The sequence below is a fragment of the Triturus cristatus genome, chromosome 6, assembly GCF_964204655.1.
Source record: "Triturus cristatus chromosome 6, aTriCri1.1, whole genome shotgun sequence".
Taxonomy (NCBI): Eukaryota; Metazoa; Chordata; class Amphibia; order Caudata; family Salamandridae; genus Triturus; species Triturus cristatus.
In genome coordinates this window covers 900,117,791-900,145,477 of record NC_140589.1, presented here as the reverse complement: position 1 = coordinate 900,145,477, position 27,687 = coordinate 900,117,791, and the positions used below count along the sequence as shown (strand labels likewise).

General features: G+C 46.7%; 1 protein-coding gene across 1 annotated transcript in view; it reads right to left on the bottom strand.

Moving 5' to 3' along the window:
- The window catches only part of CDC40 (cell division cycle 40), a 386,639-nt gene that overhangs the window by 127,489 nt on the left and 231,463 nt on the right, over window positions 1-27,687 (bottom strand). Inside the window, exon 11 of the mRNA XM_085611551.1 lies at window positions 26,637-26,752. Within this exon, the coding sequence (XP_085467677.1) occupies window positions 26,637-26,752 (116 nt within the window). The remainder of the gene's footprint in view (window positions 1-26,636; window positions 26,753-27,687) is intronic.

Sequence of the window (27,687 nt, the reverse complement as noted above, 5' to 3'; positions counted from 1 at the left end):
ACAATGTTGAGAAGTACATTAGGGAAATGCAGAAAGTCCTAGAGCTCTGCAGTGATGTAATCTGCTGGTCAACCCATTTTCAGAAAATGACGGCATTCTGGAAACACACATGCCTCTCCAGCAAAGGGAATACTCTTGTTTTTTTAATCTTAACATGTGCTAGCAGGTAACAGATGAATTGTACTGCTGTTGGTTCGCACTTCTTTTTCTCAACATGAAAACCCAACCAATGGAGGAGATGTTGTCTGAAAGTTTTGCCTTTTTTGACATGACAAATAATTTTATCAGCCAGACTTCTAGATATGAATACATTATTAATTTATTTTCCTTAAGACTGCAGGCCACACAGAGAAAGTTCTCAGAGCAGACTCCTGGCTGAAGAGTAGACGTTTTTATTAGAAATTTCAAGAAATTCAGATGCTTCCGGGTAAACGGTATGTGAAAGTACACATACTGAAAATCGATGGCACGCAACCACCGGCTGGTGAAGTTGGAGTCATTTTGATTAAGGGCAAGCATTCTGAATTCTTCTTTCCTTACCTATTTGTTTGTGGTCTTTAGATCAAGAATGGTTCTGAATTTCTTTTGGTCTATTTTTTTTTAACAAGAAAGAGAAAGTTGAACTACATTCCTTTTGGTGAAGGACAACCTGCATAGCTTTTGAAGTAAAGCAACACCTAATTTAAAAGGCTCTTGATGGATTTTAGTTGACTTTCTTGGTAGAATGCTTCAAGGTGAAGATTTGTACATCAGAGATTACCTTTCTGTTTCTTGTTGCATGGGATTTTTTGCCACTATGTTAAAACCTTTTTGATATGCTCCCCCCATCAGAGAATGACTGAAGAGGTCTAAGATGGAAGCTACTGCTATTATACACGGGAGGCTTCCTCACTGGAGCGGAGGGCTGCTTTCCCTCTTTTCCTGCTAAACCTTGCTGGCACACATTTATTTTACTGTGCTTATGATGTGTCCAAAGAGGGCTCTGAATAGACTATTTGAAGTATCTGAGATCTGTAAAACAGCATGTGTTTCTACTACTTCGCAAAACTCACAGCCTTTAAGCTATCAGCTTCCATTTTCATTTGATTCATTTTGTCATGCAGAAAAACGATATTTCAGAAAACAAAGGCTCAAAATTCTCTGCTGAGCATCTTGTTCAAATTTGCAAGATTTGAACCAGGAAGAGCTCCGCGAGGTGAGACCCTGACAATATTCATGAGCCTCCTGGTGTGAGGAATCTGCAGCAACACTCAAGACTTGAATATCAACATGGGTTCATAAGTAATTTGCAAAAGTCCTCTAAGGATCTCTCAGAAGACCTTCTGAAAAAATTTCCAACGGCTCCGAAAATGAACAGTCAGAGGAATAAAAGTTTTAGCGCTAGCCATTTCCAGAAAGGTTTATTAATAAGGCACATTTATTAAGAAGCATTGCATGTTGTTTTTTTCCTCAGTTGTTCCAATTCCAGAACCTGGTGAAGTGCCTTCCCTAAAGAAACAGGATATTGGTCAGGAAGGATGTAGTTCTTGAAAAACGTTTGCAGCTGAATATCTCCTAGGAGGAAAAGGCAATCTCTCATAAGAATGACAATGATGCCTACAGTTCATGGGATTTCTTGGGAGTATGTCTGTAGGATGAAAAGTGCCTTGTAGGCTGACTAGGTCAATCTTTTAGGTGTTCTAAGCTTTAAAGGAAGCAAGGTCTTGCCAACAAAATACACCTTAGATGTAGGCAGTCATAGCTGAAGGAGCAGCACTTGACAAAAGAAAATTCTTTCCTCAAGGTCTCTTTATGTCTGGGGGCATTCCTCTTTATCCTCCTGTAGTCTTAATGTATGCTCCATGAAGGCAAATATTTAATTTATCTTTCAATGCAGTTCTAAACATCGTCAGACATGGCATGCTATTCCCAAAAACTGAAGGCATGTTGAAATATCATAGGAAACATGTCAATTCCTGTGAAAAACACTTGGCAAAGTACTCTTTCTTGGAATAAAAAAACACCTGCCAAATAGGTAGGTGGCTTCTAGAGTCAGTTTGAAAGTCTCTCTGAAAGTGTGCTTTAACTGGGATGTTGTTTGATTTATCGAGAGTTCCAGCATAAATTCCTACATTCTTTCAGTGGAAGATTTCAGACAGGGTGTATAACTATTTACAAATGAGTTTTCAATAGCACAAAGGCCATTCCAATGAAAAATATATCAGTTTGCCGCAAAACAAAATTCAACCATTGCTAAGTCTACAATAATCAACAATAACTGGTGGACAAAAAAAAGCAAACAAAGCACTTGGTTATTTGCAGATTTATCACCCTGAGAATTATTCCTACAATATGTATAAGGAGCAAAACATCTGCATTACCGTGCGCGTTTGAAAGGGATCAACCTACAACTGAGAACATACGTACTCTTAATATTCTTGGACAAATAGTACAAGCTGCCACTTTTTGTTTATAAAGACACACAGATCTCCAAAGAAAGCTTGAGTTGGCACACGGTTCTGTGCAAATATAGATCTAAAAAAGTCTTTGTAAACATGGTCTAATGGAGGTAGGCACCTAAAACGTTCAAAGCATCTATTCATTAACATACACTAGTGAAACGGAATTTAAAAAGGCCTTCTCACATTACAACTTTTCATTGGAAATGTGATGTGATTAATAAGGGCACTGGAATTGAAGTGTCCTTAAATACCCTGGCTACCCTTTCGGTATCAACACAATAGCTGGGAAATTTAACAGAAGCTGAACTGTTTACCTGAGCAAATGTGGCATGTCAACTGATATGCATTTTTAGGAGTGAAGACCATTTTTGTTTGAAATTCCAATGTATATCACATGTAACTGTTTCTTATAATCAAATGTTGATACAGCTTTTGTACCTTCTCTCTACTAGTGAGGTAGGGCATGGTGTCATGCTGCTCAAGTATAGAATTCAGCATAAAGATGAATTATTTATTTTAAGGACACAGGGGACCCCTCGAAGAAGTACACAATCAAATGCAGAATGCAGGTACTAAGCATCATTAATAGGTAAATTCAAAACCCTAGTTTTTTTTTTAACTCAGCCTGTAAGGTGCTATAATAAAGTTACATTCTACTAAGAAGCAGCTTTAATCTGACCTCCGTCTTCACCTCTCTCCCTCCTACAGGGTGGCTGTGTGCTGGCAAGGACATACTAAAGCAGTTTTGCAGTTGTGGGACCGGGAATCAGGGGAACTAGCTGAATGCTGTCCCTGTGGTTCTGGGTGTTGGCCTTGTTAGCAGCAGCCTCGGTCATGATCAGATTGGAAAGCCTGCTGGACTGATGGAGGGGTGGACACTAGCGAAAATAAAACCCACTGCCATAGCCACAAAGAGAGCAGACTTGTTGGAATTGTCTGGTGGGGGAGAAATAGTATTGGAATGTGCTGTGGCCCTGCTTTCCCTGAACCATACTACAGCCAGATCTGCCTTCTCACCAACAAGGCGATAGTCTGCAAATAGCAGGTCAATCAACAATGTCTGAAAATCTCTGAAGAAGACCGAAGAACAAGTTGCTTACCTTCGGTAATTATGTATTTCTAAGAGACATATGTAGTTATAGATTCCTTACCTTTAGAATTACCACCAGGAGTCAGACTGGACTTCGGGATTTTTTTCTTTAGCAGTACCCCTGTGCGTCGGTAGGTGGCGTTGGACGACTTCACGTCCATCGTTGGCGTCGTGGTTGCCCGAATGACGTCGCGGTGTCTACTTAGACGCGGCCCCTGCGCGCTGACATCAGTTCTGACACGACTTTCCACGCAAGAAGCGCAGAGCCGTTGCAAGACACTGACCACTGATGCACATAACTAGGACCCTGGAAGGGAGTCCCTATCCCTAGAACCCAGTTCGCAGAACAGGGAGGAGGGGTGGGGCGGAAAGGGATCTATAACTACATATGTCTCCTACAGATACATCGTTACCGAGGGTATGTAACTTGTTCATCTGAAAGAGACTGTAGTTCTAGATTCCTTATCTTTAGAATAGATACCCCAGCAATGCCAACCCCAGAGGTGGGTCTGCAAACCAAGTTCACACTAGAAAGTCCTACAGAGCGGCAGAAGTAGCAGTCTCTCCAGACTTGCCAGTCCAGGCAATAATGTTTGGTGAACGTGTGCAGAGATGCCCACTTGGCCGCCTGCCAGATGTCAAGGAGTGGGACTCCACGCCCCAAGGCAGTAGCAGCTGCCGTTGCCCCACTGGGGCTTCCTTCTTTGCCAAGGAGTAGCAGATCATAATGCATAGGACAACCCATCGAGAGATGGTGTGTTTTTGTACAGCCCGACCTTTCTTGGCTCCCACATATCCAATGTCCACTACTTTTTTAACTATGAAGGACTACTATAAGTTGGAGACAGTCCTGGATGACATTAACCCCATTGGTCTTAGGAAACTATTCCTCCAATGGAGACATAATGCTTTGCCAATTAGAGCCCTCACTAGCTCCTGGCACTCTCCTACTTCTAAAAATTGTCCGGCCTGTACTGATGAGCTGGAGAATGAAATTCATCTACTGTTTTTCTGCCCATCTTATGCGAAATCCAGGAAAAAGTGGATTATTCCCATTTGCCGAAACTGGGGTTTTAGGCACCATTTGGATGCTTATCGATTGCTGAAATCCGATCTATCCCCCCCAACTGTATTTGCTGTCAGCAAGTATTTAGCTGCTGTGTGGAATATTAGAAGAACTTTTTTGTGAAAATGAAACTTATCTGTATCACGAAGTTCTTTCTCCTGGTGAACATTCCTGTAGATGATGATGGAATTTTTCTTATTTTCTCTAACAAAATGTTTTTTAATTGTGTTATTTCTGGTCTTATTTGTATTGTATTTCTTTTATGACTTTAAGAAGTCGAAATAAAGATCAATGAAATGAAATGAAAAATAAAGAGTTAATCATCCACCCAGTAATTTTTTGTGCGGTCGAGATAGAAAGACAGAGCACGTTTTGGGTCCTGACGATTGAGTCTCTCTTCCTCCTTGGAAGGGAGTGGAGGTGGGCCAAGTGATGGTCTGTCCTATATGGAAAAAGTTAACCACTTTGGGAAGAAAAGAGGGCCTTGTGGTACCGTAATCTTTGTGCCCAGTCCGGAGCCACAAGAAGGACTTGCGCCCAGTCAAGCTTGATCTTCTTCAGCACTCTGGGCAGAAGTGGGAAAGGCGTACAGGAGGCCGCAATTCCACTCGCAACGAAAAGTGTCGCCGAGCGAGTGCCGCCTTGGAAATTCCAACGCGCATAACTGCTGACACTGCGCTTTCTCTTTGGTGGCGAACATATCTAACCAAGGCTCTCCCCACTGCTGAAAGAGACCTTGCACCACCTCAGAGTGAAGACACAATTTGTGATCCATCATGCACCGATGGCTGAGTTTGTCAGCCCAGGCGTTCAGAGAACCTGCCAGGTGTTGAACCACCTGGGATATGCCCTGATGTTCCAGCCATGTCCAAAGGCGAAGAGCCTCCTGACATAGGGTCCACGACCCCACCCCGCCCTGTTTGTTACAGTACCACATGGCGGTGGTGGTGTCTGTAAACACCTGCACTACTCTTCCTTTGACAGCAGGAAGGAATGCCTTCAGTGCAAGATAGATCGCCCGGAGCTCCAAAAGGTAGATGTGGAGACTTAACACCGCCAGAGGTCGCCGTCTCTCCCAGGCGTCCTTCCCATCTCAGAATTGATGCATACTCATTACTGTCAACTCTGGTTGGGGAAGGGAGCGAGCTCTGCCGCTGACCCAATCCTGGTTCTTGTGCCACCACTGCAATTGACATGCAGTCCCCTACAAGATCTGGAAAATGTCGGAAAAAGATTCCCCTGATGCTGCGCCCGCTGAAACTTCAGGTCCCACTGCAGAGCCCGCATATGCCACCTGGTATGATCCGCCAGCAGGAGGCCATGAAGCCCAGCAGATTCAGAGTCAATCTCACCGACATCCGGAATAGAGGCTGAAACATCGGTATCATAGCCAAAGTATCCCTGACTCGCTGCTCGGGAGGATATGCCCGAAACTGCACTGTATCCGGAACTGCTCCGATGAAAAGGAGCTTCTGAGAGGGAATTAGGTGTGACTTCAGGACGTTGATAGAGAACCCCAGTGGGTGCAGTAGATCCGCCGTAGTATGAACGTGGAAGGCGACAGCCTGGAGCAGCCAGTCGTCGAGATAGGGGGAAGACTGGAACCCCTGATCTGCGCAGATGAGCTACGACTACCGCCATCACTTCCGTGAACAGCCGTGGGGCGCTGGTAAGGCCAAAAGGGAGGACGATAAACTAAAAATGCTCGTGGCCTACCGTGAACTGGGGATATGGAAGTAGGCGTCCTGCAAGTTCAACGCTACTATCCAGTCTCCGGGGTCGAGGGCAGACAGGACCTGAGCCAGTGTGAGCATCTTGAACTTCTCCTTCTGGAGGAAGCAGTTGAGGGCCCTGAGGTCTAAGACGGGACGCAGGCCTTTGTCCTTCTTGGGGAACAGAAAGTACTGGGAATAGCAATCACAACCTACTTCTGGCACAGGGACCCTTTAGATAGCTTCCTTGGCCAAGAGAGCTGCAACTTTCTGGAAGAGAAGGGCCAAGTGATCCTCTGACATGGGATGGTGGCATGGAGGGAGGAGTAGTCTTGAAGGGGAGGGAGTAGCCCCTTCGTACTATCTGCAAAACCCACCTGTCGGTGTGATGTTTTGCCAGTAGGGAAGGTGATGGCGAATCCTGCTGCCCACTGGCCTCTAGTGGCTCTGAAAGGTTGGAGGCTGCTGCAGGGGGGTTATGGGTGGACTGGCTGGCCCGCTGGACCCAGACCTGCGTCGCTGGGTCCCACGTCCACACAGAGGCTGGGTAGCTTGCATGGGCCAGTGGCTGGACTGCGTCAAACGTGGTGAGCACCCCTTCCATAGCAAAAAGGAGACGTCGTGGGGCGAGAGGTTGCCGTGAGGCCCAAGGACCTGGCCGTAGCTCTAGAGTCCTTAAAGCACTCTAGCACCGCGTCTACCTTGTCACCGAAAAGGCGACGGCCATCAAAGGGCGTGTCCAGTAAGGTGGATTGGACATCCCCAGAAAAACCAGACGTCCTCAACCAGGCGTAGCGCCTCAAGACTCTGCCACTGCATGAGCGAGTACGGCCTGGCCTCCTCCGGGCACAGTGGCAACACTTGTGCAACCGTATCCCACACGGTATGGGTAGAACGGCCCAAGAGGCATGCTGTGTTCACCGACCGCAGCGCTAAGCTGGTGGAAGAACTTCCCAAGGTGGTCCAACATCTTGGATTCCCTATCTGGAGGAGCAGTAGGGAATGCGACCGTAGAGGACAAGGCTTGGATCACTAAGCTCTCGGGGGTCGGGTGCTGGGAGAGGTAAAGTGAGTTGCCTGGGGCCGCGCTGTGGCGTCGGGCAATCATCCTATCCACAGGAGCACCTGTGCTGGGCTTGGACCAAGAGCCCAGAAGGACGTCTGTGAGAGCTTCATTAAAAGGCAGAAAGGGCTCCGAACGAAGAGCACCTCTGTCAGGAGGTTAGTCCTGACTGCCACTATAGGAAGCTCAAGGCCCAATGCCTCAGACGCCCTACGCAACACCACTGCATAAGAGGCTCCCTCCTCTGTAGCCACGGTGGGAAGGGGGGTGGGGGGGAACCATGCCAAGGTCTGGGGAGGTATCCTAACTACTGGCATCACCCAATCCTCTCGTCAGTCAGGCTCTTCAAGCTGGTCAGCCAAAGGGTCCACAGATCCCTCCGTCTTCCTCACCCTCCTCTGGTTACCACTCAGGGCAGAAAGGAACACCAGGAATGAAAAGAGGAAAGTACCTTCCGGCGCTGGTGCAGTGTTGGGGGGGGGGGGGGGGGGGGATGGTGGTTGGGGGGGGGATGGTGGTTGGGGGAACGCCAGTCGGGGGGCACAACCGGCGTCAGGAGCTTAGTCACTGGAATCGGCACCAGGGAAGGTACCGTGAGGTCGACCGGCGCCGATCTGGATCCAGGCCTGGATCCCCTGGGGCACTCTGGCGCAGGAGCAGCCAGCATCAAAGGCCCAGGGCCCCTAGCCGAGTCCATAAGGGCCCGAAGGTGTGCCGGCAGAGTCGGCCTGCCCAAAGATGCTGTGAAGCGCTTCGTAGAAAGCTCAAACTGGGCAGGGGACGCTCCGGCTTCGGGAAAAGGAGGGAAGCGTGGAACCATACCAGAAGCAGGCTCCGAAGATGGAGCCAGAGAGTGACGCCGCTCTGGGTCCCGCGTCGAGTCGACCAATGGACAGGGCGAAGGCGAAGAGCCTCGGTGCTTCTTCGCCCTCTTTTTGTGCTTCAACGTACCAGAGGATGAAGACTTGGAAGATCAATGGTGAGGGTGGCTCCGCAACCGGTCCCGAGACCTTCCTCTTGACCGGGACCTCGAGCGGCGCGTAGCCGACCACTGAACCTCCAAAAGCTTTCGGGACTGCACCCGCAAAGACTTTGGATTCATGGCCCGACAGTCGGAGCACGACTTCAGGTCGTGGTCGCGCTTCACACACACGAGGTGCGGATCAGTGACGGACATCAGCTTATGACAGGAGTCACAAGGCTTGAATCCGGTTCTGCGAATGGACTCCCTCATGCACCAGGAGTCGAAGACTCGAAAAAGACGTCGACAAAAAGTCGAAAAAGGTTAGTCAAAAATTGACTAAGGGGCAAGCTCTCTCCGGATCTGCACTAGGCTGGCATGGAAAAAGAAAGAACAGACATCAGCACGCAGGGGGGAATCTATGTAGACACCGCAATGTAATTCCGGCGACCACGACGCCAACGACAAACGTGGAGTCGATCGACGCCACCAACTGACACGCAGGGGTACTGCTAAAGAAAAAAAATCTCCAGATCCAGTCTGACGCCTGGGGGTAATTCTAAAGGTAAGGAATGTATAACTACAGTCTATTTCAGATAACCTTATCAAGGCGTGGCGCCGAACTGTCGCAGTCGTACCCATTGCTGTACTTAAGCAGTCTGTCATGTCCAAACCAGACTGGTTTACAAAATGTACTGCATCACAGCCATCCTGGATAGCTTTGGTCAGGGAAGCCCTGCGTCTGTCTGGAACTGCAGGCAACACATGAGCTATTGTGTTCCATAGGGCATGGGAGTAATGGTCTAGAAAGCAGATAGAATTCACTGAACACAGAACAAGGCTTGTGGAAGTAAAAATAAAAAAATAAAAATAAAAAGGGGTTTGTAAAAGGTTTCAATTGTTTTAGACTCACAATCAGGTGGGGTGGTTGGGAAGGCACCTGGATTTACCTTTGTGGTAGATGCCTGCATCCCTAAACTCTCTGGCATAGGGAGTCGCCTGGTGCAGGGTAATGATGCTGAGCGACCTACCAATTAACTAGTGGTTCTGAATATGATTTTGCCAAGTACCCAGGAATGTATCCATAAAGACTTCATTAAAAGGTGATAAAGGTTCTGTGAAGCTTGACCAGGACTCCGCACCTATATCAAAACATTGGTCTTCACATCACTAGTGGGAAGTTGTAGGTCGAACACTTCCTTAGTGGCAGGGACACGAGGCAACACAAGGCCAATATCTAAAAAAGTATCATGGCCACTGTCATCTTCAAGTTCTTCACAACAGTTTTATCATCATATTGGTAGAAAAATCTTGAATCGGTGTCAAAACAATTGTGTACAGGTTCTGCCCTACTGCTTGGGAAGTGCCAAGTATCAGAATCGGAGGGACTGCCCACAGGCTGTGCTCCAATAGGAACTGGGCATGGCCTCAGCAGAGGTTGTGTCGGATCCTGCTCAAAATCAGAAAGAACAATGGACTTTAAGTCATCCTCCACTGTAAATATTGGCGTTGATGTAAAGGGGTCCAGCACAGCAAGTGGCGCTGATGTTGAACCTAAAGCTAGTACAAGAGGCACAGATGACCACATGAGTGGACACCGCCAGTGGAAACATGGCAGGATGCCCCTGCAGATCCATGGGGTCCAAAACTGGCCAAAGGGAACAAGTAAAGCGCAGAATGGCCTCCAAGACTAGACTCTGAATCATTGATCAGGAACAAGACGGGGGAGTTACGAGAACACCCCCGTGCCTTCTCTGGAGTTCAAGAGCTGCAGGGAACGGGCTGATTCCCAATTCAATTTCTCATGATACCTTTTGGACTTACCCAAATACTTTGACTCCGACGATCTGCGTCGGTAACAACACTGAAAGAGGGAACGGGACCTTCATTTCGACTTTGACCAGTCATGGCGTAGATTTCTCTCATGTTTGGCAGCATACAACTAAGGCTCATGGTCACACATGGCCTTTGGATTCATCTGAGTGCAGTCATTGCAGGCCCAGGAATTGTGCTCATACCCCAGACACCATAAGGAGTAGTTTCTTACCTGTAACTCCAGTTCTCTTGTAGGGGTATTTCCGTAATAGTCATAATCATGTGAATAGTCCCGCCCATGTGCACGGACCCCGGAGCACTTCATTAGATACATCTTCTTAAGTTGTCATCTTCTGCCTTTCTTCAGGAAGGCCTGTATAGACACTTAAGAGATAAAAAGACAATAATGCAGCCTAACCAACTAGGCTGCACTGGCCATTGCTTCATCTTGAAGTGAAAAAAGATAGCCAGTTTAACTTTTAAATTTTGCAATTTGCTGAGTTTTACACATAGAAAACTCTCCTTCACAAAGCTCCTTTTTTCATGATAGAGATGAAAAGGAATCGATCGAGAAGCTCCCGTAGGCTGCCATTATGTGTCTGCAAATGGCTACCGTGCCTTTCAGAGTCTCCAGAGACCCCCGGTATCCCCAGAGGCAGTTACTTTCAGTTCTTTTTGAAGGCGTAAAGAAGCAGAGCCTGCTGAGTCTTGGGGACATCTGTGTCTGCCACCGGGGAGGTGGGCGGGTTGTTTATGACTATCACGGAAATACCCTTACAAGAGAACTGGAGTTCTAGGAAAGAAACTACTCCTTCTCTTGTAGGGGATTTCCATGTATAGTCATAATCATGTGAATAGACTAGCAAGCCCATCCCAAAACAACTCTCCGGCGGTGGAAGACACAAAGAACAACTGCCCTATTGTGCAAATAGATTTCGAAGAGAAGTCTGCCCAACCTGAGCATCTGCCCTAGCATCAGTGTCTAAGCAGTAATGCTTAGTAAATGTATGGACTGACTTCTAAGTGGCAGCCTTACAAATTTCTGAAATAGGTATGTTACGAGGCAAAGCAGCAGTAGCCGCTTTACCTCTGGTAGAGTGAGCCCTAGGCTTACTAATCAAAGTCTTGTTGGCTTACTGATAACACAGCTGAATACAGGAAACAATCCATCTAGAAATGGATTGTTTGGAGGTAGCAAGACCAGTTCGGACCGAGCCACAGTTTACAAATAACTGGCCAAATCTATGGATATCCTTAGTCTTGTCCAAATAGAACTTCAAACCCCTCTTAACATCAAGGGAATAAGCAACCTCTCGGCAGGAGAAGAGGGGTTCTGAAAAAAATGTAGGCAGTGTAATAGTTTGGTTAACATGACACTCTGAAACAACTTTAGGAAGGAACTTCCTCATAACTACCTTAGAGGAATGAAAGACTGTATAAGGTTCTTTACAACATAATGCCTGAAGGTCGCTAACCCTGCAGGCAGAAGTTATGGCCACAAGGAAAGCAGTCTTCCATGACAGCTGCTGAAGAGGAGCCTTATGAATGAGTTCAAACGGTTCCTTCATCAGTCGTGAAAGGACCACATTTAGCTAACAGGGAGTTGGAGGACGCCTAATGGGAGGAAGCACTTTCTTCAATCCTTCAAGAGAATCCCTGATGACTGGGATTTTAAACAAGCATTTACAATGCAATGGTCTCGGCATTGTTAAAGTTAGAGCTGTTGGCATTGCTCATGACATTATTCTTGTTTATGTTTTTGTTTTTAAAATATTTAAAGAAACGGCATTGTTATTTACAATGTCAATAGCTTAATCACTCTCCAATGCGAGAGCCTATGACCATTAGGATGAGTTCTCTGACGAGCACCCGGCCCCGCTGGAGCAGCCGCGGAGCTGCTTGCTTCTCATGGCGTGCTGTCTAAGTATCTAAGTAACTGATGTAAACAGGTCCACAAGGGTATGGTAAGTAAAGGACACAACCTGCAAGTAAACTGCGTTCGTACGTAAATGTGGACTGCAAGGAGGAACCTTGAAAAGCCCCTATTTGTCCCCCAAACGTAAGGTGTGTGTTCCGAGGAGAGTACAGCACTTAGAAAGTACACCCTAGGTATTACCGGACGAAACAATAGCAGTGTCAGACCTGCATGAAATTACCGTAAGAAATGGAAATACCCCAAGAGCAAGTTGCACTTAGGGCAGTACACTTTGACTAGCGTCCCAAAAATTTGTAAACCTGCGTGAACGCAATCATACTCCGACCTCCAATGGCTGGAAAGGAATACGTGTTCATGGGTTGTAGCCCCCTGAATACCTGATTTATGTAAACACATGTCTTTGTGTACACTAACAGTAAAAACAGCTGTCGATAGAGACGTACACAACAGATGTAATCGCTCGCCTAACGGGGCATCTAAGTTCTAACTCACCCCCATGGTGCATTCTCTCGACTTCCTGAATGGAAATTGGTGATCTGCACGGCGGGCTGCGGAGCTGGCCCACTGGCTTAAAAATATAAATATTTGTTTACTGATATGAATGTGTATCTAGGCAGACCGGGTTCCAAGTGCATAGGGGCCGCAAGGGCGGTAAATCCCTTGCCCAACGCCATGAGCATGCCATAAAGACACGGAGCCGGCGAGGAGCGCTCAAGGGCATCTCTACAAGGATGCCCCTTTGTTTTGTTTCCGAGTGGGCATTTCTCCGAGGCCTCCTGCCAGGAAAGGGCGTTTTCTTGCGCGATAAACTTTAGCTCAGAAGAGCTGCTGCAGGGATGCGGGGCGGAGGACGCAGCCTCAGCAGCAGGGACCGACGCCGCCTGAGGGTGGGGGCCCCAAGGAGGGGGTGAATGAGCTCACAGGCGCAGATTGATTAATGCTCCGTTTGGCACCACGTCCAGAGGCGCCGGGATTTATAGCGGGTCTCGCTTCCAAGGAGGAACAAGAGGGGTCGAGGTAATGAACCCTCCGTCCGAACCAAGGAGGGGGAGGGAACCGAGGGGTGGGGGCCAGGGACTGGCCAAGCACAACACAATGGGGGAGAGGGAGGAGATGGAAGAAACCTTTCTTCCAAAAACAAGAGAGGTGGAGACCCCTGGGAATCACTTTCCGCCCATGAAATACACTGAGAGAAGTAAACACATAACGATGACCGTCTCTTGCGTACCAGCCCCTTTGACGTAATTACCGCGCACAAAAGGCCCCCGGGAGCCCCACGCTGGGCCAGCCTGAGAGGACAAGGGGAGGAGACCAGAGCAGCAGCCGAGCCGAGAGCAGGGGGAGAGGACGAGCACACCACTGCCTTTCTCCGAGGTTAATGCCTCAGAGAAACGTAGCGTCGTTTTCGGATTCGGGGCGTGTTTTTCTTTTTCTCCTCTTGCCATTGGCTGGAGGAGAGAAAGAATAAAATAAAACAACACGCCCAGAGAAAGAATCGAAAAAACACGCCCCCGAATCGCAAAAAGACGGGGCTTGTATGGAGAGACAAACCTCTTCTCCAATGGCTGACCAGCATTTAAGAGGCCAGCCAATGGAGAAGAGGAGAGAAGAGAGGCGGGTTCAAGCCCCTCTTCTCCAAGTCATTAAATCTCGCGAGCGAGACTGCGCAAGCGCAGCCTTCGCTAGCCGAGACCTAAAAAGGAAGTCTGTGAAGGACATTTCCTATAAGCAGTCAAAGCTGCCAGATGAACTTTGATCGAATGGAACTGAAGGCCAGACTGAGCCAAGTGTAGTAAGGAAGGAAGGAAGGAAGGATGACATCTTCGTTACAGGAGGTAGGATCCACGTCCTTAGAAACATACCAGATGCACAATCTTTTCTATTTATATGCATAGGACGTGCATGTAGATGGTCGTTTGGCCTCCTTCAATATCTCCATACAGTACTGAGGGAGATTCAAATGTCCGTATTGGTATTGTACTAACTCAGGAGCCATGCCGCCAAATTCAACAACGAGGTTGGGGTGCACCATCTGTCTGCCGAACTTCGTCAGAAGGTCCGGCCTGCATGGAAGACGGAGATGTGGCAGGAAAGACCGGTGGAGTAGGTCTGTGAACCGCCACTAACGGGGCCACTCCGGAGCAATGAGGATCATCTTGGCCCGTGATTGCGAGAGCTTGATCAGCACTGTCGGAATCAGGGGAATTGGGGGAAAAGCGTAGAGAAAGCCACCTGACCAATTGATCCATAGTGCATTCCCCAGAGTCCCTGGTTGATAAAACCTGGAGGCGAAGTCGCGGCATTTTCTGTTTTCTGCTGTAGCGAACAGATCGACTTCTGGAGTAACCCATCTTTCGAAGATGTCTTGCACCACCTCGTCGTTTAAGACCCATTTGTGGTTTTCTTGAATGAGTCTGCTGCGCGCGTCTGCCTGAGCATTCTGGACACCGGGAAGGTGAGTTGCCGTGATGGACAGTTTCCTGGCTAACAGTCAGTGCCAGATGGCCTGGGCTTTCCGAGATAACACTCGAGATCTGGAGCCCCCCTGCTTGTTGAGATAGAACATGGTTGTCATATTGTCCGTCTGGACAAGCAGGAAACAGGTGTGAAACGACGTCCGGAAGGCTTTCAGCGCCAAATGGACTGCTCGAAGCTCCAGGAAGTTGATGTGGTACTTGGTCTCTTTTGGGGACCACGTGCCCTGTATTTGAAGACGGTCGGAATGTGTACCCCATCCGTGGAGAGAAGCATGCGTTACTTTGGTCTGCGTGGGTATCTCCTTGTGGAACGGAATCCCCTGGAGGAGATTGCGTAGAGAACACCACCATCGGAATGATTGATGATCCTGCTGCAGCAGTAGAATTCTGTCTTCCCAACCCCCCAGTGTCTGGTCCCACTGATCCTCCAGACATTCCTGCAGGGGTCTCATATGGAGGCGTGCATTCGGAGTGAGGAAGATACAGGAAGCCATCGAGCCCAGGAGAGATGATACTTTCCTCACCGTCAGGGAGGGCATGATCATGAGAGCTTGAGCCTTCCGAAGGATCGATAAGCGTCTCTCCTCCGAAGGACACACGTTTGCTGTGCGTGTGTCAATGGTGGCTCCCTGGTATTGAAGGTAATAGTGACAGGAGTAGAACCCGTTAACCCAGGTGAGACCGGGTAATTAGAATAGCAATATAACAGCGTCTCAACTGGGAAACTTTCTATGTATTCAGGTATTGAAGGCATTGTACCGGAGTCGAGAGACTTCGTGAGGTTGATGTGGAGGCCCAAACGAAGTAGGAGATTGGAAGTCCGATTGAAATGCAGTTGCGCTTCCTGAAACGTAGCTGCCTTGATCAACCAGTCATCCAGATACGTGTAGACGAACACCTTGTTCCTTCTCAGATGCGCGGCTACCATGGACATGCATTTGGAAAATGTCCGAGGCGCTGACTTCAGGCCGAAAGGCAGCACAGAGTACTGATAATGGTTGTTGCCCATGGTGAAACGCAGGAACTTGCGATGTTTTCGTGCTATGGGCACGTGGAAATATGCGCCTTGCAGATCTATTGCGCATAGCCAGTCTCCCTGATGAAGTCGAGGGTAGGTCTGATGCAAGGACAACATCCAAAACTTTTCTCTGCGAAACCATTTGTTGGCATGTCGCAAGTCCAGGATGGGTCTGAACTCGTTCTTGTGTTTCTTGCGAACTAGAAAGAACCAAGAATACAGTACTGATCCTTTCTGTGCCAGAGGAAGCGGTTCTATCGCCCTTTTCTGTAATAGGGTGTTGGCCTCCATCTGCAACTCGTGTAGACTGATGAGACCTCAGAGGAATAACGCAGCTGGAAAGGGCGGAAGGTATTTTGCTGTTCTTTAGGTTGCTCCAAACCTACAGCCTTCAAAGTCTCCATTTCGGTCTTCATGTGGGTCATCTCGTCGTCCACATGGGAACCAAAGAGAGTCGTGCCAGAAAACAGGAGATTGGAAATGTACTTTTGGGCCACAGGCTTCAGAGACGTAAGACGCAGCCAAGCATGTCGCCGTAGAGAAATCTCGTGGCAATACCCGTGGGCGGCCAGGAGTGAAGTATCCGCTGCAGCGCTGATGACTTGGTTCGAGACCATCAGGCCCTTGTTCAAAATCTCCTGAAAGTCTTCCCGCTTGTCTCTGGGTAGGAGATCCACAAATTGCTGAAGGGACTCCCACAGGGATCTATCATAATGGCCCTGCAACACGGTAGAGCTGGCCGCCTTCATGGAAGTCGCTGTGGTGTTGCAAGCCTTTCTCCCCACCGAATCCAGCTTACGGCTCTCCTTATCCGGTGGCACCGTGGAAGTCGGAGCCGCAGCATGCTGTTTTCAGGCCGCCACCACTATGACATAGTCCGGAGTGGGGTCCAGTCGGAGGAAGGCAGGGTCCGACTCCGGTGGGCAATACTTCTTCTGTAACCTGGAAGGAGCAGATTTTATATTAGATGGCGTCAAGAACAGCTCCATAGCCGGTTCCTCCAAAACCGGCACCAACGGGAGCAATGGACGTGATGTTTGTCTCTTCTGTAGAGTCTCAAATATCACCAATGTCAACGGTACAGGAGCCGACAGGGGAATGTTCAGTTTCGAAGCCCCTCTGACCAGAACCTCCTGGAAGGTGGAGATATCGTCCATGGGGGACACCATCTAAGGGGGAGAGTCCGTGAGAGTAGGAGAGTACCTCCCCGTACTCGTGGAAGATGTATCCCTGGTATGCCTGGGATCGAGACCTCTCATAAAGGTGACAACGGGATCTTGTGGAAGACCGGTGGCGTCTATACGAACGATCTCTCGAGACTGTGTTCTTGGTCTTCGAGGTTCCAGAGGACGCATGGGCTGAGGCTCCACGGGCCCAGGCTGAGGAGGCGGTGGTGGTGGTGGAGGAATCTGAGGTGGAGGAAGAGGAGGTGAAGGAGGAGGAGGAGGAGTAGCCGGAGGAGGAGGAGGAGTAGCCGGAGGTGGAGGAGGCGGAGGAATCAGTGGCTGAGGTATCACTGGAAGGTCCACCGGTTTAAGAGGAGCAGGAGGCGACCTAGCTGGTGAGTAGGTACAAGAGTACTTCAAACCTGGCGAAGAGACCAACCTTCTCCGCTTACAAGCTGGCCGCAAGGAAGGGGCCCTGGACTCCACATTAGACGTCCCCCTCGACGTCGATCCTCTGCTCAACATAGAGCGTCAACGTCATCTGGAACGCAAACTCCCTGTCGACGACGATAGGCTCACAACGGAGTGAGGCCCAGAACGGGACCTCGACAAACGTCAGTATCGACCCCTCGACGTCCACCTTCTCATCGTCTTTGATCTTCTCCTTGACGTCGACCGTCTAGTAGACTTTGATCTTCTCCTCAACGTCGATCTTCGCGTCGATGGTGATCAGCGGCGATGCTTCGGCGGCAACCACCGTTGCCTTTGAGACTCCGATCGACACCGATGATGCCTCAACAGCGATCTCCGTGGAGTCGACGTCGATCGCGGGGAAACCCATGACGGCGATCTCGTCCGAGACCTCGCCGTTCTTCTCCTCGACGTTGATCGTTGACGTCGCTTCAGCCTAGATCCCGGGGTCGACGGAGAGCATATCATTGTCATACCTGCTCTTGACGTCGTCGTCTTCGATGTCGATCGGGACCGGTGTCGTTTTTCTGTCGTTTCTCGGCTGGGGAGCCTCCCAGAGGCCAAAGCATGGGACTTGGTAGATGACTTACCCTCTACTTTCCCCAGAGGCTGAAGAAGCTGCCTTCTGTCTTCTCTGCTCCAACCGTTGGAGCCGAATCTTCTCCCTGTCACGCGGGGTGCATCTGGAAAAGTTCTTGCAGATAGAACAGGTGTCAGGCACATGAGACACAGGCAAACACAGGATGCAGACTCTGTGAGCATCAGACTTGGCCTTCTTCCTACCACAGTCAGGGCACTTGTCAAATAAAGATGGCATTTTGACAAGAACACTGTAGAAATTCAGCCAAAGAACTACAACAGAAGGTAGACAAAGGCCAAAGACGTCAGGTGAAGCTGCAAAAATCCAGAAATAATCACCTTTTTTGGTATTTCATTCAATATTATTAAGAGCTCAATGCTCCAGGGTCCTGCTAGCAGGAGCCGGAAAAAAGAACTGAAAGTAACTGCCTCTGGCTGTGCCTCATGGGATTCCGGGAGTGTCTGGAGACTCTTAAAGGCACGGTACCAATTTGCAGACACATAATGGCAGCCTATGGGGGCTTCTCTATCCATTCCTTTTCATCTCGATCATGAAAAAAGGAGCTTTGTGAAGGAGAGTTTTCTGTGTGTAAAACTCAGCAAATTGCTAAATTTAAAAGTGAAACTGGCTATCTTTTTTCACTTTAAGAAGAAGTAATGGCCAGTGTAGCCTAGTTGGTTAGGCTGCATTATTGTCTTTTTATCTCTTAAGTGACTATACAGTCCTTCCTGAAGAAAGGCAGATGACAACTTAAGAAGATATATCTAATGAAGTGATCCGGGGTCCTCGCACATGGGCGGGACTATTCACATGATTATGACTGTACACGGAAATCCCCTATAAGAGAAGCATACTTTGTGAGGGTCGGTTACAGACATCTGCTTGTGAGAGTCCCTGCATGGCTTGAACTCTGTTTTAAGGGGTAACCTTTGGTTGAATGATGGAACCACGCAAGCCATTACCACACATATGCCTTTACAACGTGTTCATTACCACACATATGCCTTTATGATGAAAATGTAAGTATTTCTCGGATATATACATATATATATATATATATATATAGAACCTGATCAACTCCCCACCCCCAAAACCCTATGCACCCTAAAGAAAATACCCTTGCCGCCCAAATACCCTTAGTGACACTAAACCCTAAAAATACCCTTGCCACCCAAATACAACTACTGACTAAATCCCTAAAAATACCATTGACACCCAAATACCCTTACCCACCCTAAACCATAAAAATACCCTTGGCACCCAAGTGCCCTTACCCACAAAAAAACCCTCAAAACTAGGCTTTGCACCCAAATACTCTTACCCACCCCAAAAATACCCTTGCACCCAAATGCCCTTTTCCACCCTAAAATTACCCTTGCCACCCAAATACCTTCACCTAACCCCTAACAATACCCTAGCCACCCAATACCCTCACGCACCCCTAAACACGCCCTTGCCATTATATATATATATATATTTCTCTTTCTTAAACTAAAAAAAAACAAAGGTTACAGGGGCGTTATAGTTAGGAAACAGAATTTTTTTAAACTAAGAAATTCACTGAAAAAACGTTACAGGGGCGTTAGTAAAGCTCATATTTCACTCGTACAAAACCAGTGAAATCCAGCAGTTATAGTTACCTGAGCTAACTATAACTTACAGCCCCACAATGCACTGCTCATGACCTCAGAGTTTATGATTGTTAAACACATACTACAGTTAAATTAGTATATTAGCTGTACCACTAACGAGTGCTACTACTTCTAAACATATATTAAGTGAGTGACTGTGTGTAGCCATGTGTGAGTGGGTGTCTGAGTGGCTGTAAAGGTGTGTGAGTGTGTGTCTGAGTAGCTATACGTGTGTATAAGTGGCTATGTGAGTAGCTGTATGGGTGTATAAGTGGGTGTGTGAGTAGCTGTGTGGGTGAGTGTCAGTGGCAGGGTGAGTGACCGTGCGAGTGGCTGTATGGGTGGGTATGTGAGCGACTGTATGGATGAGTGAGTGGGTGTCTAAATGGCCTTAGAGTGAATGACAGGGTGTGTAAGTGGCTGTAAGGGTGAGTGAAAGGATGGGTATTTGGTTAAGTGAATTCGTTAAGAGAGTTGGGCAGTGGTGCTTCCTAGCTGAAGTGTTATCAGCCAATCAGATTTGAGCAAGGGGCCCGTCGGATCCTCGAAGAATCTACGTCCCTAGATAAACAAATTTGGCTTTTCTTTATTATCTCAAAAAGAACTTAATGGATTTGCACCAAATAACAACAAGCATTAAAAATGCAACAGGTCTCGTCTTTGTCTAAGTTAGAGCACTTTTTTTTAGCAAATGGTGTTTCTTTTTAGCAGTGTTTTTATTATTGTGTTAACAGTTTTCAATGTACATAATATGCATATTTATGCATGCATTTAGAGGTTTCGTTATTTAGATATGCAGATGTATTGTATGTGAATATACATGTTGGTCTATATATGTATATAATAGCATAGTGTGCATACTTATACAGATCTATACATGTATAAAAGCATATTTTAGTGATATTGGGATGAATATATGTATATATAGTGATATCTTTAATAAAATTGCTTCAACTTTCACAAATGTGAGACCTGTTGCATTTGTAATGTTTGTTATTTAGTGTATACATATATGTATATATATATGTGGAAAGATATATGCATATATATTGACATATGTATACATATGTATCTATATATGTGTGTGCGCATATATATGTGGAAAGATATATGCATATATATATTGACATATGTATACACATATATCTTTATATATGCATATATATGTATGCATGTGTATAGGTAAGTGTGTAGACCTCCTTTTGTTCGAGTCTCTTGGTTGGGAGCAGTCAGGAGCCTCACACCTGATGCAAATGCAGCAGGGGAAACAAAGGCTCACACTTTGTTAGCACTTCACACATACTTAAGAAAGACAGCTTTTCACTTTGTTCAGTCCCTGTTAAGAGATATGCAGTCGCTGTTAGAATGTCAGATGTGTTGGCCTTTCCCAGTATTTACACACAAACAAATTGCATTTATTTAGTGCTTACTTCCCCTGAGGAGGCGTTGAAATAATTTAATTACCACTATTTTTTCTTGTACAGCCCTACTCGTCCCAATGCAGTACATCAGAGCGCTTTACATCACACATGCATATTACATATAACATAAATTATATACATTTGTAAATTAATGTACAGGATGTGTTACATAAAACTGGGGGATTGCAAGGTGTCAGAGTCACATATCATCTTCCATATCTCACTGTGCTATTATCCCTGTAATGCACTCAAACGTACACATGATAGACCTGCTGAACATATATGTGAGGGCTTAAGATCTGATGCCAAGTCTTATGATGCCAGTTCCTGTAAAGTCGTGGCTTGTGAGGCCACTTCATGTAATTTCAATTCCTGTGATGCTATGTGTGATGCCATGCGATGTGATGTCATGTGCCATGATGTCACGTGCCGCTATGTCACGTGACGCTATGTCACGCGCCGTGATATCATGCACAGCGATGCCACTCGCAAACTGCTTAACTAGGTTAGTCCCCCCCCACTTTTTGGGGGGGACTTGTGCCCCGATTATGTAGGTATTATACATCGGTATCACCTTGATTGTATTGACTCTTGGCGAGGCTTAGGGGAACAATGTACAATACGTGTGCCCCTGTCGTGGTGCGTATGTACCACCCAACTAAGACGCCCAGTCGCCCGGGTTGTTTACCACAAGCCCTGGCAAATGTTACTAAATTAACATATACCCTGGTATTCAGACACGATCCACTGAACACGGAGGGGAGGGGGGGGGTAGGCATTGCAGTTCAGTATTAGTTAGCAACCTGTAGCAGAAAGCAAATTAGTTAACCCAGAGGGTGTTTATTTTTAAAAATCGCCTTTGTGTCACGCTGTCTGTGTTGGTGAGCACTATCAGTTTAGAAATGCTACTCCCCTCAGCCATTGCAAAGTTGTAGTCCTACTTCTATGTTTGTGGAATGTACAATTTTTTGGGTTTCAAGATCATTACACCCTCTCCAATTGACTAAACCAAAACTGAGCGACGGCGCAAGCCTGAGGCAGAGGATCACAGTGGAAGATACGCTGCGCCGCTGCCTGTTTAAAGGCCATTAGAGGACCCTCGTGACATGATTGTCAATTAAGCCACCACCCTGAACCAGTACTGCCTGACAGACGCAGATCATATGAATGTGTGAGCCTTATATGGCCGTCCTGGTGGCATCGGACAGGCAGCCAGGCACATTTTACAGAGAGGTTTGAGACTGACACCCTTGGGACCCTCTTTTAAGAGTCCCTGCCCCCATGAATTAGTGATGGCGTCAACACCAGCAAGCACCAAAACAGATTAAGTACTGCCCCACCCTTATTTTGCCAACATGGCTTTGTGTGTTTGTATTTTTCAGCTAGTACTTAGAGTTTTTAGAAGCAGACCACAAGCCCTTGAAGACAGATGCTGTTGGCTGTCTTAGGATAAGTGAATCACTGTGAAACTTTAATAATAATAAAAAAAATACTTTCTCCCTTTTTTGCATTTATTCAGCACCTACCAGGCTTCAGACCTGCCAAGTTCCCCACGTCCATCGGTGATGAGCTGCTCTGGTCCACGTTTATTTTCCCTTGAATTGTGGGACTTGTAGTCTTATATATTCCATTATAAAACAGGACTACAAGTTCCTGAATGCAAAGAAGAAGAAAAAAAAATCGACTACAGCAAGACATCACCCAAGGGCCTGGGAAACTTGGCAGCTGCGACGCCTTACATGGGTAGTAAGCATTATATAAGTGCAATTACAATGCATCTTAATTTGTGAACTCTGACTTTTGTTTGGAAGCACTGAGGGCATCAGTCAGGTTAGGAAGAGGGTAGAGGCCGTTTTCCGAGTGCAGAACCTCTGATCTCTGTGCAATGCACAACTATTGTCTCTCCTTTAATACAAGGATGGTTGTTAGAATGCATTGTCTCAATGAGAGCCCCTGTCATAGGGTTTGTGGACCGGCATATTGTGGATTTCCAGTGACTCCCACTCCCTGGTGAAGAAAGGAATCAGTAACTTTGTGCAGCATGTGCTTACAGTGGGAGAGATGAGCCGGGCCAGCCACCGTTAGCCTGCAACTCCCAGCATGCACCATGCTATTGGTTTAAAGGTCAGGAGTGGCTGGGTGTGTCACATTTGACTGTTAAGCCCTCAGTGTCATCCATGGATATTGCTGCAATGGTTTTCATTCTGAAAGTCTTGGATGTAGCACCTCAGCTCGCCTCTGGGAGCTGTATTCACAGCTCGACTGAAGCTGCTTTGGCCCCCACCTCCTCAAGCCGCTTGAAGCCCCCCCCGAGCTCAGCTGAGGCCTATTTTTAGCCAGCATTGGGAGGGATGTAGATGCAGTCCCATCGCCTGTCATGGGGCGTGCAAAAATTACAGCTTCGCTGCGGGGAACCTTTGTTGGGAGAGCGGCAGCGCGGGGAAATCGAACCGGAGGAAGCAGTAATTGGTGGGTGCCCCCCTGGGTGAATACGGCGCGCGGAGACAGGATTCGGAGGCACAGGGGCCAGCAATTGGTGAGGGCCTTGGGGGAAGATGGGCTTGCCTGTCAGCACAATGGGACAGGACTTAAGACTCATTAGTGGACTGGCCCAGTGGTACAGTGACTGAGCTTCTCCTTCTTCAGTAAGTGTCTCAGCTACAGAGGAGGTGCCATGAAATGAATGGTCATTCAAATGACTGCAGTTAACAAGCGCGGTGCTGGTGCAATCTTCAAAATGTTCCTGCGACACCTAAAGTTGGCCGAGGCACTTAACACTCGAGCCAGGGGCATCTCGGGCTCAGCTTGAGATCCCCATTCATTCTCCATGTTTGATTTCTGTGTAACATACCTGTGTAACCAGTGAGCACGCACCATGACGTGCCCACACTGAGATAGTATTTATGTTGCTGTAAACAAATGATGCACTCATATGTAACCTCGAAGTGGAATCATGCTGTATGTGACATCAACGTTGCTTTATGCATGACGCCTTGACATGCAATCTCATGAAGCACCAGCTTTTTGAAACTGTTTACTGCCCACATGGGATGCGTTTTAACTAGGCTGCTAGTCTTTGTGCACAATTACAGTACCAGCAGTTTATCTAAATTCTACAGTAAGCCCTGCCCGTGTTATCCATCGTAAATCTACCCTCCTGAGTGACATTCATTATGTGTTCAATGGGTATACATTCATACCCCTGCAGAGGGCGCCCACGCGCAGGACAGAGCATCCAGATAGGATGTTTTCACAACGGAGTTGCATCATTTTTTTAGACACTCACTTTCATGAAACATTATGACCATGCATTTTTACACACTCCCCCGTTTTCTCCGAGCATGACATTTTCAACCTATGACACACGATAGGCCATTTACAGACGGGCCCCCTGACGAATATGACGGTGAGCGTGTGCACTCCCTCGTGCACGCACGCCACGTTGATCACCCTTTTTAATACTGAACCATTAGGGCAGCCAGCCTTCATTCAGAGCTTCCACCACGAATGAGAGGCAAGTGCGCCCCTCAAGTAACTCCTTAACCTTCTTTGTAACTTTCCAGAGGACCTAGGTACCCCAAACTGGTTTTTACTCTAGCATTATTTTTCCTGCCGGTCCGTGGATATTCACAGCGGCTGCCGGATTGCATGACAGACGCATGGGCTTTATTGTAGCTACATATTCATGGTTTATTTGGGATAACACCACGTGTAATGAGCTCGTGTACCCCTGCCAGGATACGGGATCTATACGGTAACTACATAGACAACACCCCGGGAGCACATCACGCCCCATTGTTTAGAATTACCGCCAGCACCCGGGCTTTCTCCTAACCAGCACTGCTAGGGCATGTGACTTGTTTCCTTAGACGTAACATCCGTATTGTTAGAGCCGCAATGCTCACGTTCTCTTGCATGTTCACTTAAGTACACACTATGGCGTTTGGTACCCACGGACAGCGATTTTGGCATGCTGCACTCCCGCAAGTATAAACCAGAACGTAAGGGGAAACAAGCGCGTCCCAAAAACGAAAAAAAAAAAAAGAGGATCGCGCCGGAGCTTGTCTTTATGGGGCCATGTGTTTATACACTTGGCCCCATAAAGATAAGAAAGCTCTCACGGCAAAAGGAAACCAGACGAGCCCGTCAAAGAGGGCCGTCTCTAAAAGCTAAAAGTAAACGTCAGAAGGAGCTCTTTTCCAATGGCTGGCCACCGTTTAGCATAAACGGTGACGCCGGCCACTAGAAAAGAGGGGCGGGGCTTAAAGCGCTTTACTGAAAATTCCCTAAAAACATTAAATCTCGCCAGCGAGACTGCGCATGTGCGCAGCCCACTCAGCCGAGACCTAAAAAGCACTCTTTCTGGACCAAGAGCTAGCCTCCTGCCAAATTTGGTGTAATTCCGTCCAACAGTTCTGGCTGTAGTCGTGTCTAAAAGCGATAATGAATTAAACTGGGAAACAATTCTTTTTCTTTTTTTAAACCCCTCCCCTTTTTATCAGCCCCCGCTTGACGAATCGTCCCAAAACTTTCCAAGCACATCAAGAATCACCAGGGCACTTTTTTGGGAATTTTCATTAAGATTCGTCAAATGGCCCCTAAGATATGGGCAAGTCAAAAACGTTTCCCAAGGAAACATGGTCCTACCTATAGGCGACTGTGTGTGGATATGGAGATATATATATCTCTATCCACACACATTTACCTGTGAAATACTTACATTATCATTGTAAAGGCATGTGTGTTAAAGCATACGCGTGGTAAAATGGTTTGTGGTTAAGGCATATGCATTGTAACAGATGTGTGGTAAAGGTTTTGCGTGGTAACGGCCATGTTGTAAAGGCTGTTTCCCCATTTTTCCTTGCACACTGTTGACAGAATTTTTTAAAAAAGGTCATAAAGACCAAGGAGTAGCTCCAGATACACATCCAAAGAAAGCAACTGACATCAGCAAGCATGGGTGGCGCTTATATGTCATCACTTCCGGGCTGAACAAATTCAGCGCGGCGCCGAACAATCCCACCTACTCGCATGCAGGAGTACTGCTTTGAATTTTCCAGATCCAGTCTGACTCTTGCAAAATATTGACAATGTGAGGAATCTGCAGTTAAAAGCATCCATCACAAGGATGAGGGCAGAACCGCTGAGGTAAGAAGGAGAATACGTTTAAGGAGGGAAGAGACGAACAGAATGGGGGTTGGGCACACGAGTCTTCCTAACAATAAAAGGGGAAGAAAAATAAATGTCTGAATATAGAGTGGCAGGTGAGGAAATTGAAAAAAGATTCCATCTTTTAAGGAAAGTAACTTAATGGAATGAAATTTTGAGGGGGAAAAAAAAAATCAATGAATTACATTCTAACATTTAGTGAAGGCCATTTATGCTTGATAATTTGTGCACACTTATTAGGTAAATTGGCATCTCAAATGTGGTATTCTACATGGTTTTCTGTCTTCAGAGAACGCATACCACCATCAGACTTAACGGTCTGCGTTTGCACAGTTCCCGTCAATTGTAGTCTCCTCTACCCACATGCTCCTTCAAGCCCTATCCTGGTTTTTACTGGTAACATGTCTGTCTTCAACCAATCACAAAATGCTTTAATTTAATCAACAATATATTCTCCAAAGATTGTACTTTTAGTCACTCTTTTTTAGCCACAAACTTATTTGACTTTGAGTATTATGTTAATTACTTCAAACTGTTTCCTAACTTCTCACTCTGTGAGCATGACATTAAATGTCTGACAATGAAATTTTAAATCATTCAATGAAGTCAAGTGACTTACTTGCACAATCTTCTTGTCTGACATTCCTGCTACAAAGAGTGACTGTTTGTCTTCATCGGGATTAAATTTGACACAGTATGGCACCTTTCGGTTTGTAAACCTGGAAATGCACTGACCTGTAAATAAAATTCTAAATTAAATGTTGAAGTTCAAAAGTTGGGCTTTGACACATAAAATGTTTTGAAAAACAACAGCGCTCTGCAGGTTTTAGACATTTGGCTTCTCAAATGTGTCTTAATGCTCTGCAGTAGTACATTATAAAGTTCAGTGCTTAAATGAAAGATTATAAAGACAGTGGCGTCCTTGAGTATTTCATCACACCCATTACAGATGAATAGTTGTAACAAAAGAAAAATATTTGATTATTTTAATGCTGACTTTATTTGCAACCAGGGACTGAGTCACTAAGAAAGTTGTCAATGTAGGAGTACAACATCTGCTTCGAATTACAACTTTTCAATATTTTCGAAAATAAAAGTTGCACCAGAAAAACTACGAATCACTTTTGGGTTAGTTCAAATGTGCAATTTGTAATGTATTTTTGTCTTGTTTTTTTATTGAGGGATTTTCTTCCTCTGGGGCGGACCGCTTCAAAAAACTCCTCTAAAGTTCCAGGATGGTCCTTCCTCTTCCCCTTCATGTAAACCCAATTACACTACGCTTATGTTGCCCCAATTCTTTCTCTTGTACTCACACCTTACCTAAATATACTAATGTTGGTCAGGTTGGCAGACAACAAAATGGTGACGTACCTGAGGGGGAATAGTTTTGCAGCTTGAGGAACTTTCTTGATTCACATGCTATGCATCATTTCGGCATCTACATGTTGGCCTCTAAATTCTTCTGTCCCCTGTTTTATTTATTTATTGTACTGCTCGGGTGGCTTAGACCATTTGGTGCTCCAGGTCCTTCCCAGTGATGTAAGACGCCCAACCCTGAAGCCATTTGTTTGGTCTCCTCTTTAGATTAGTTTTACCCCTTCTTGCTTTTTCTCAGTTTTTGTGACGTTGTCTTGTTGTGGCTTCCTTGGAGTCCTCCTTTACTGCAATGT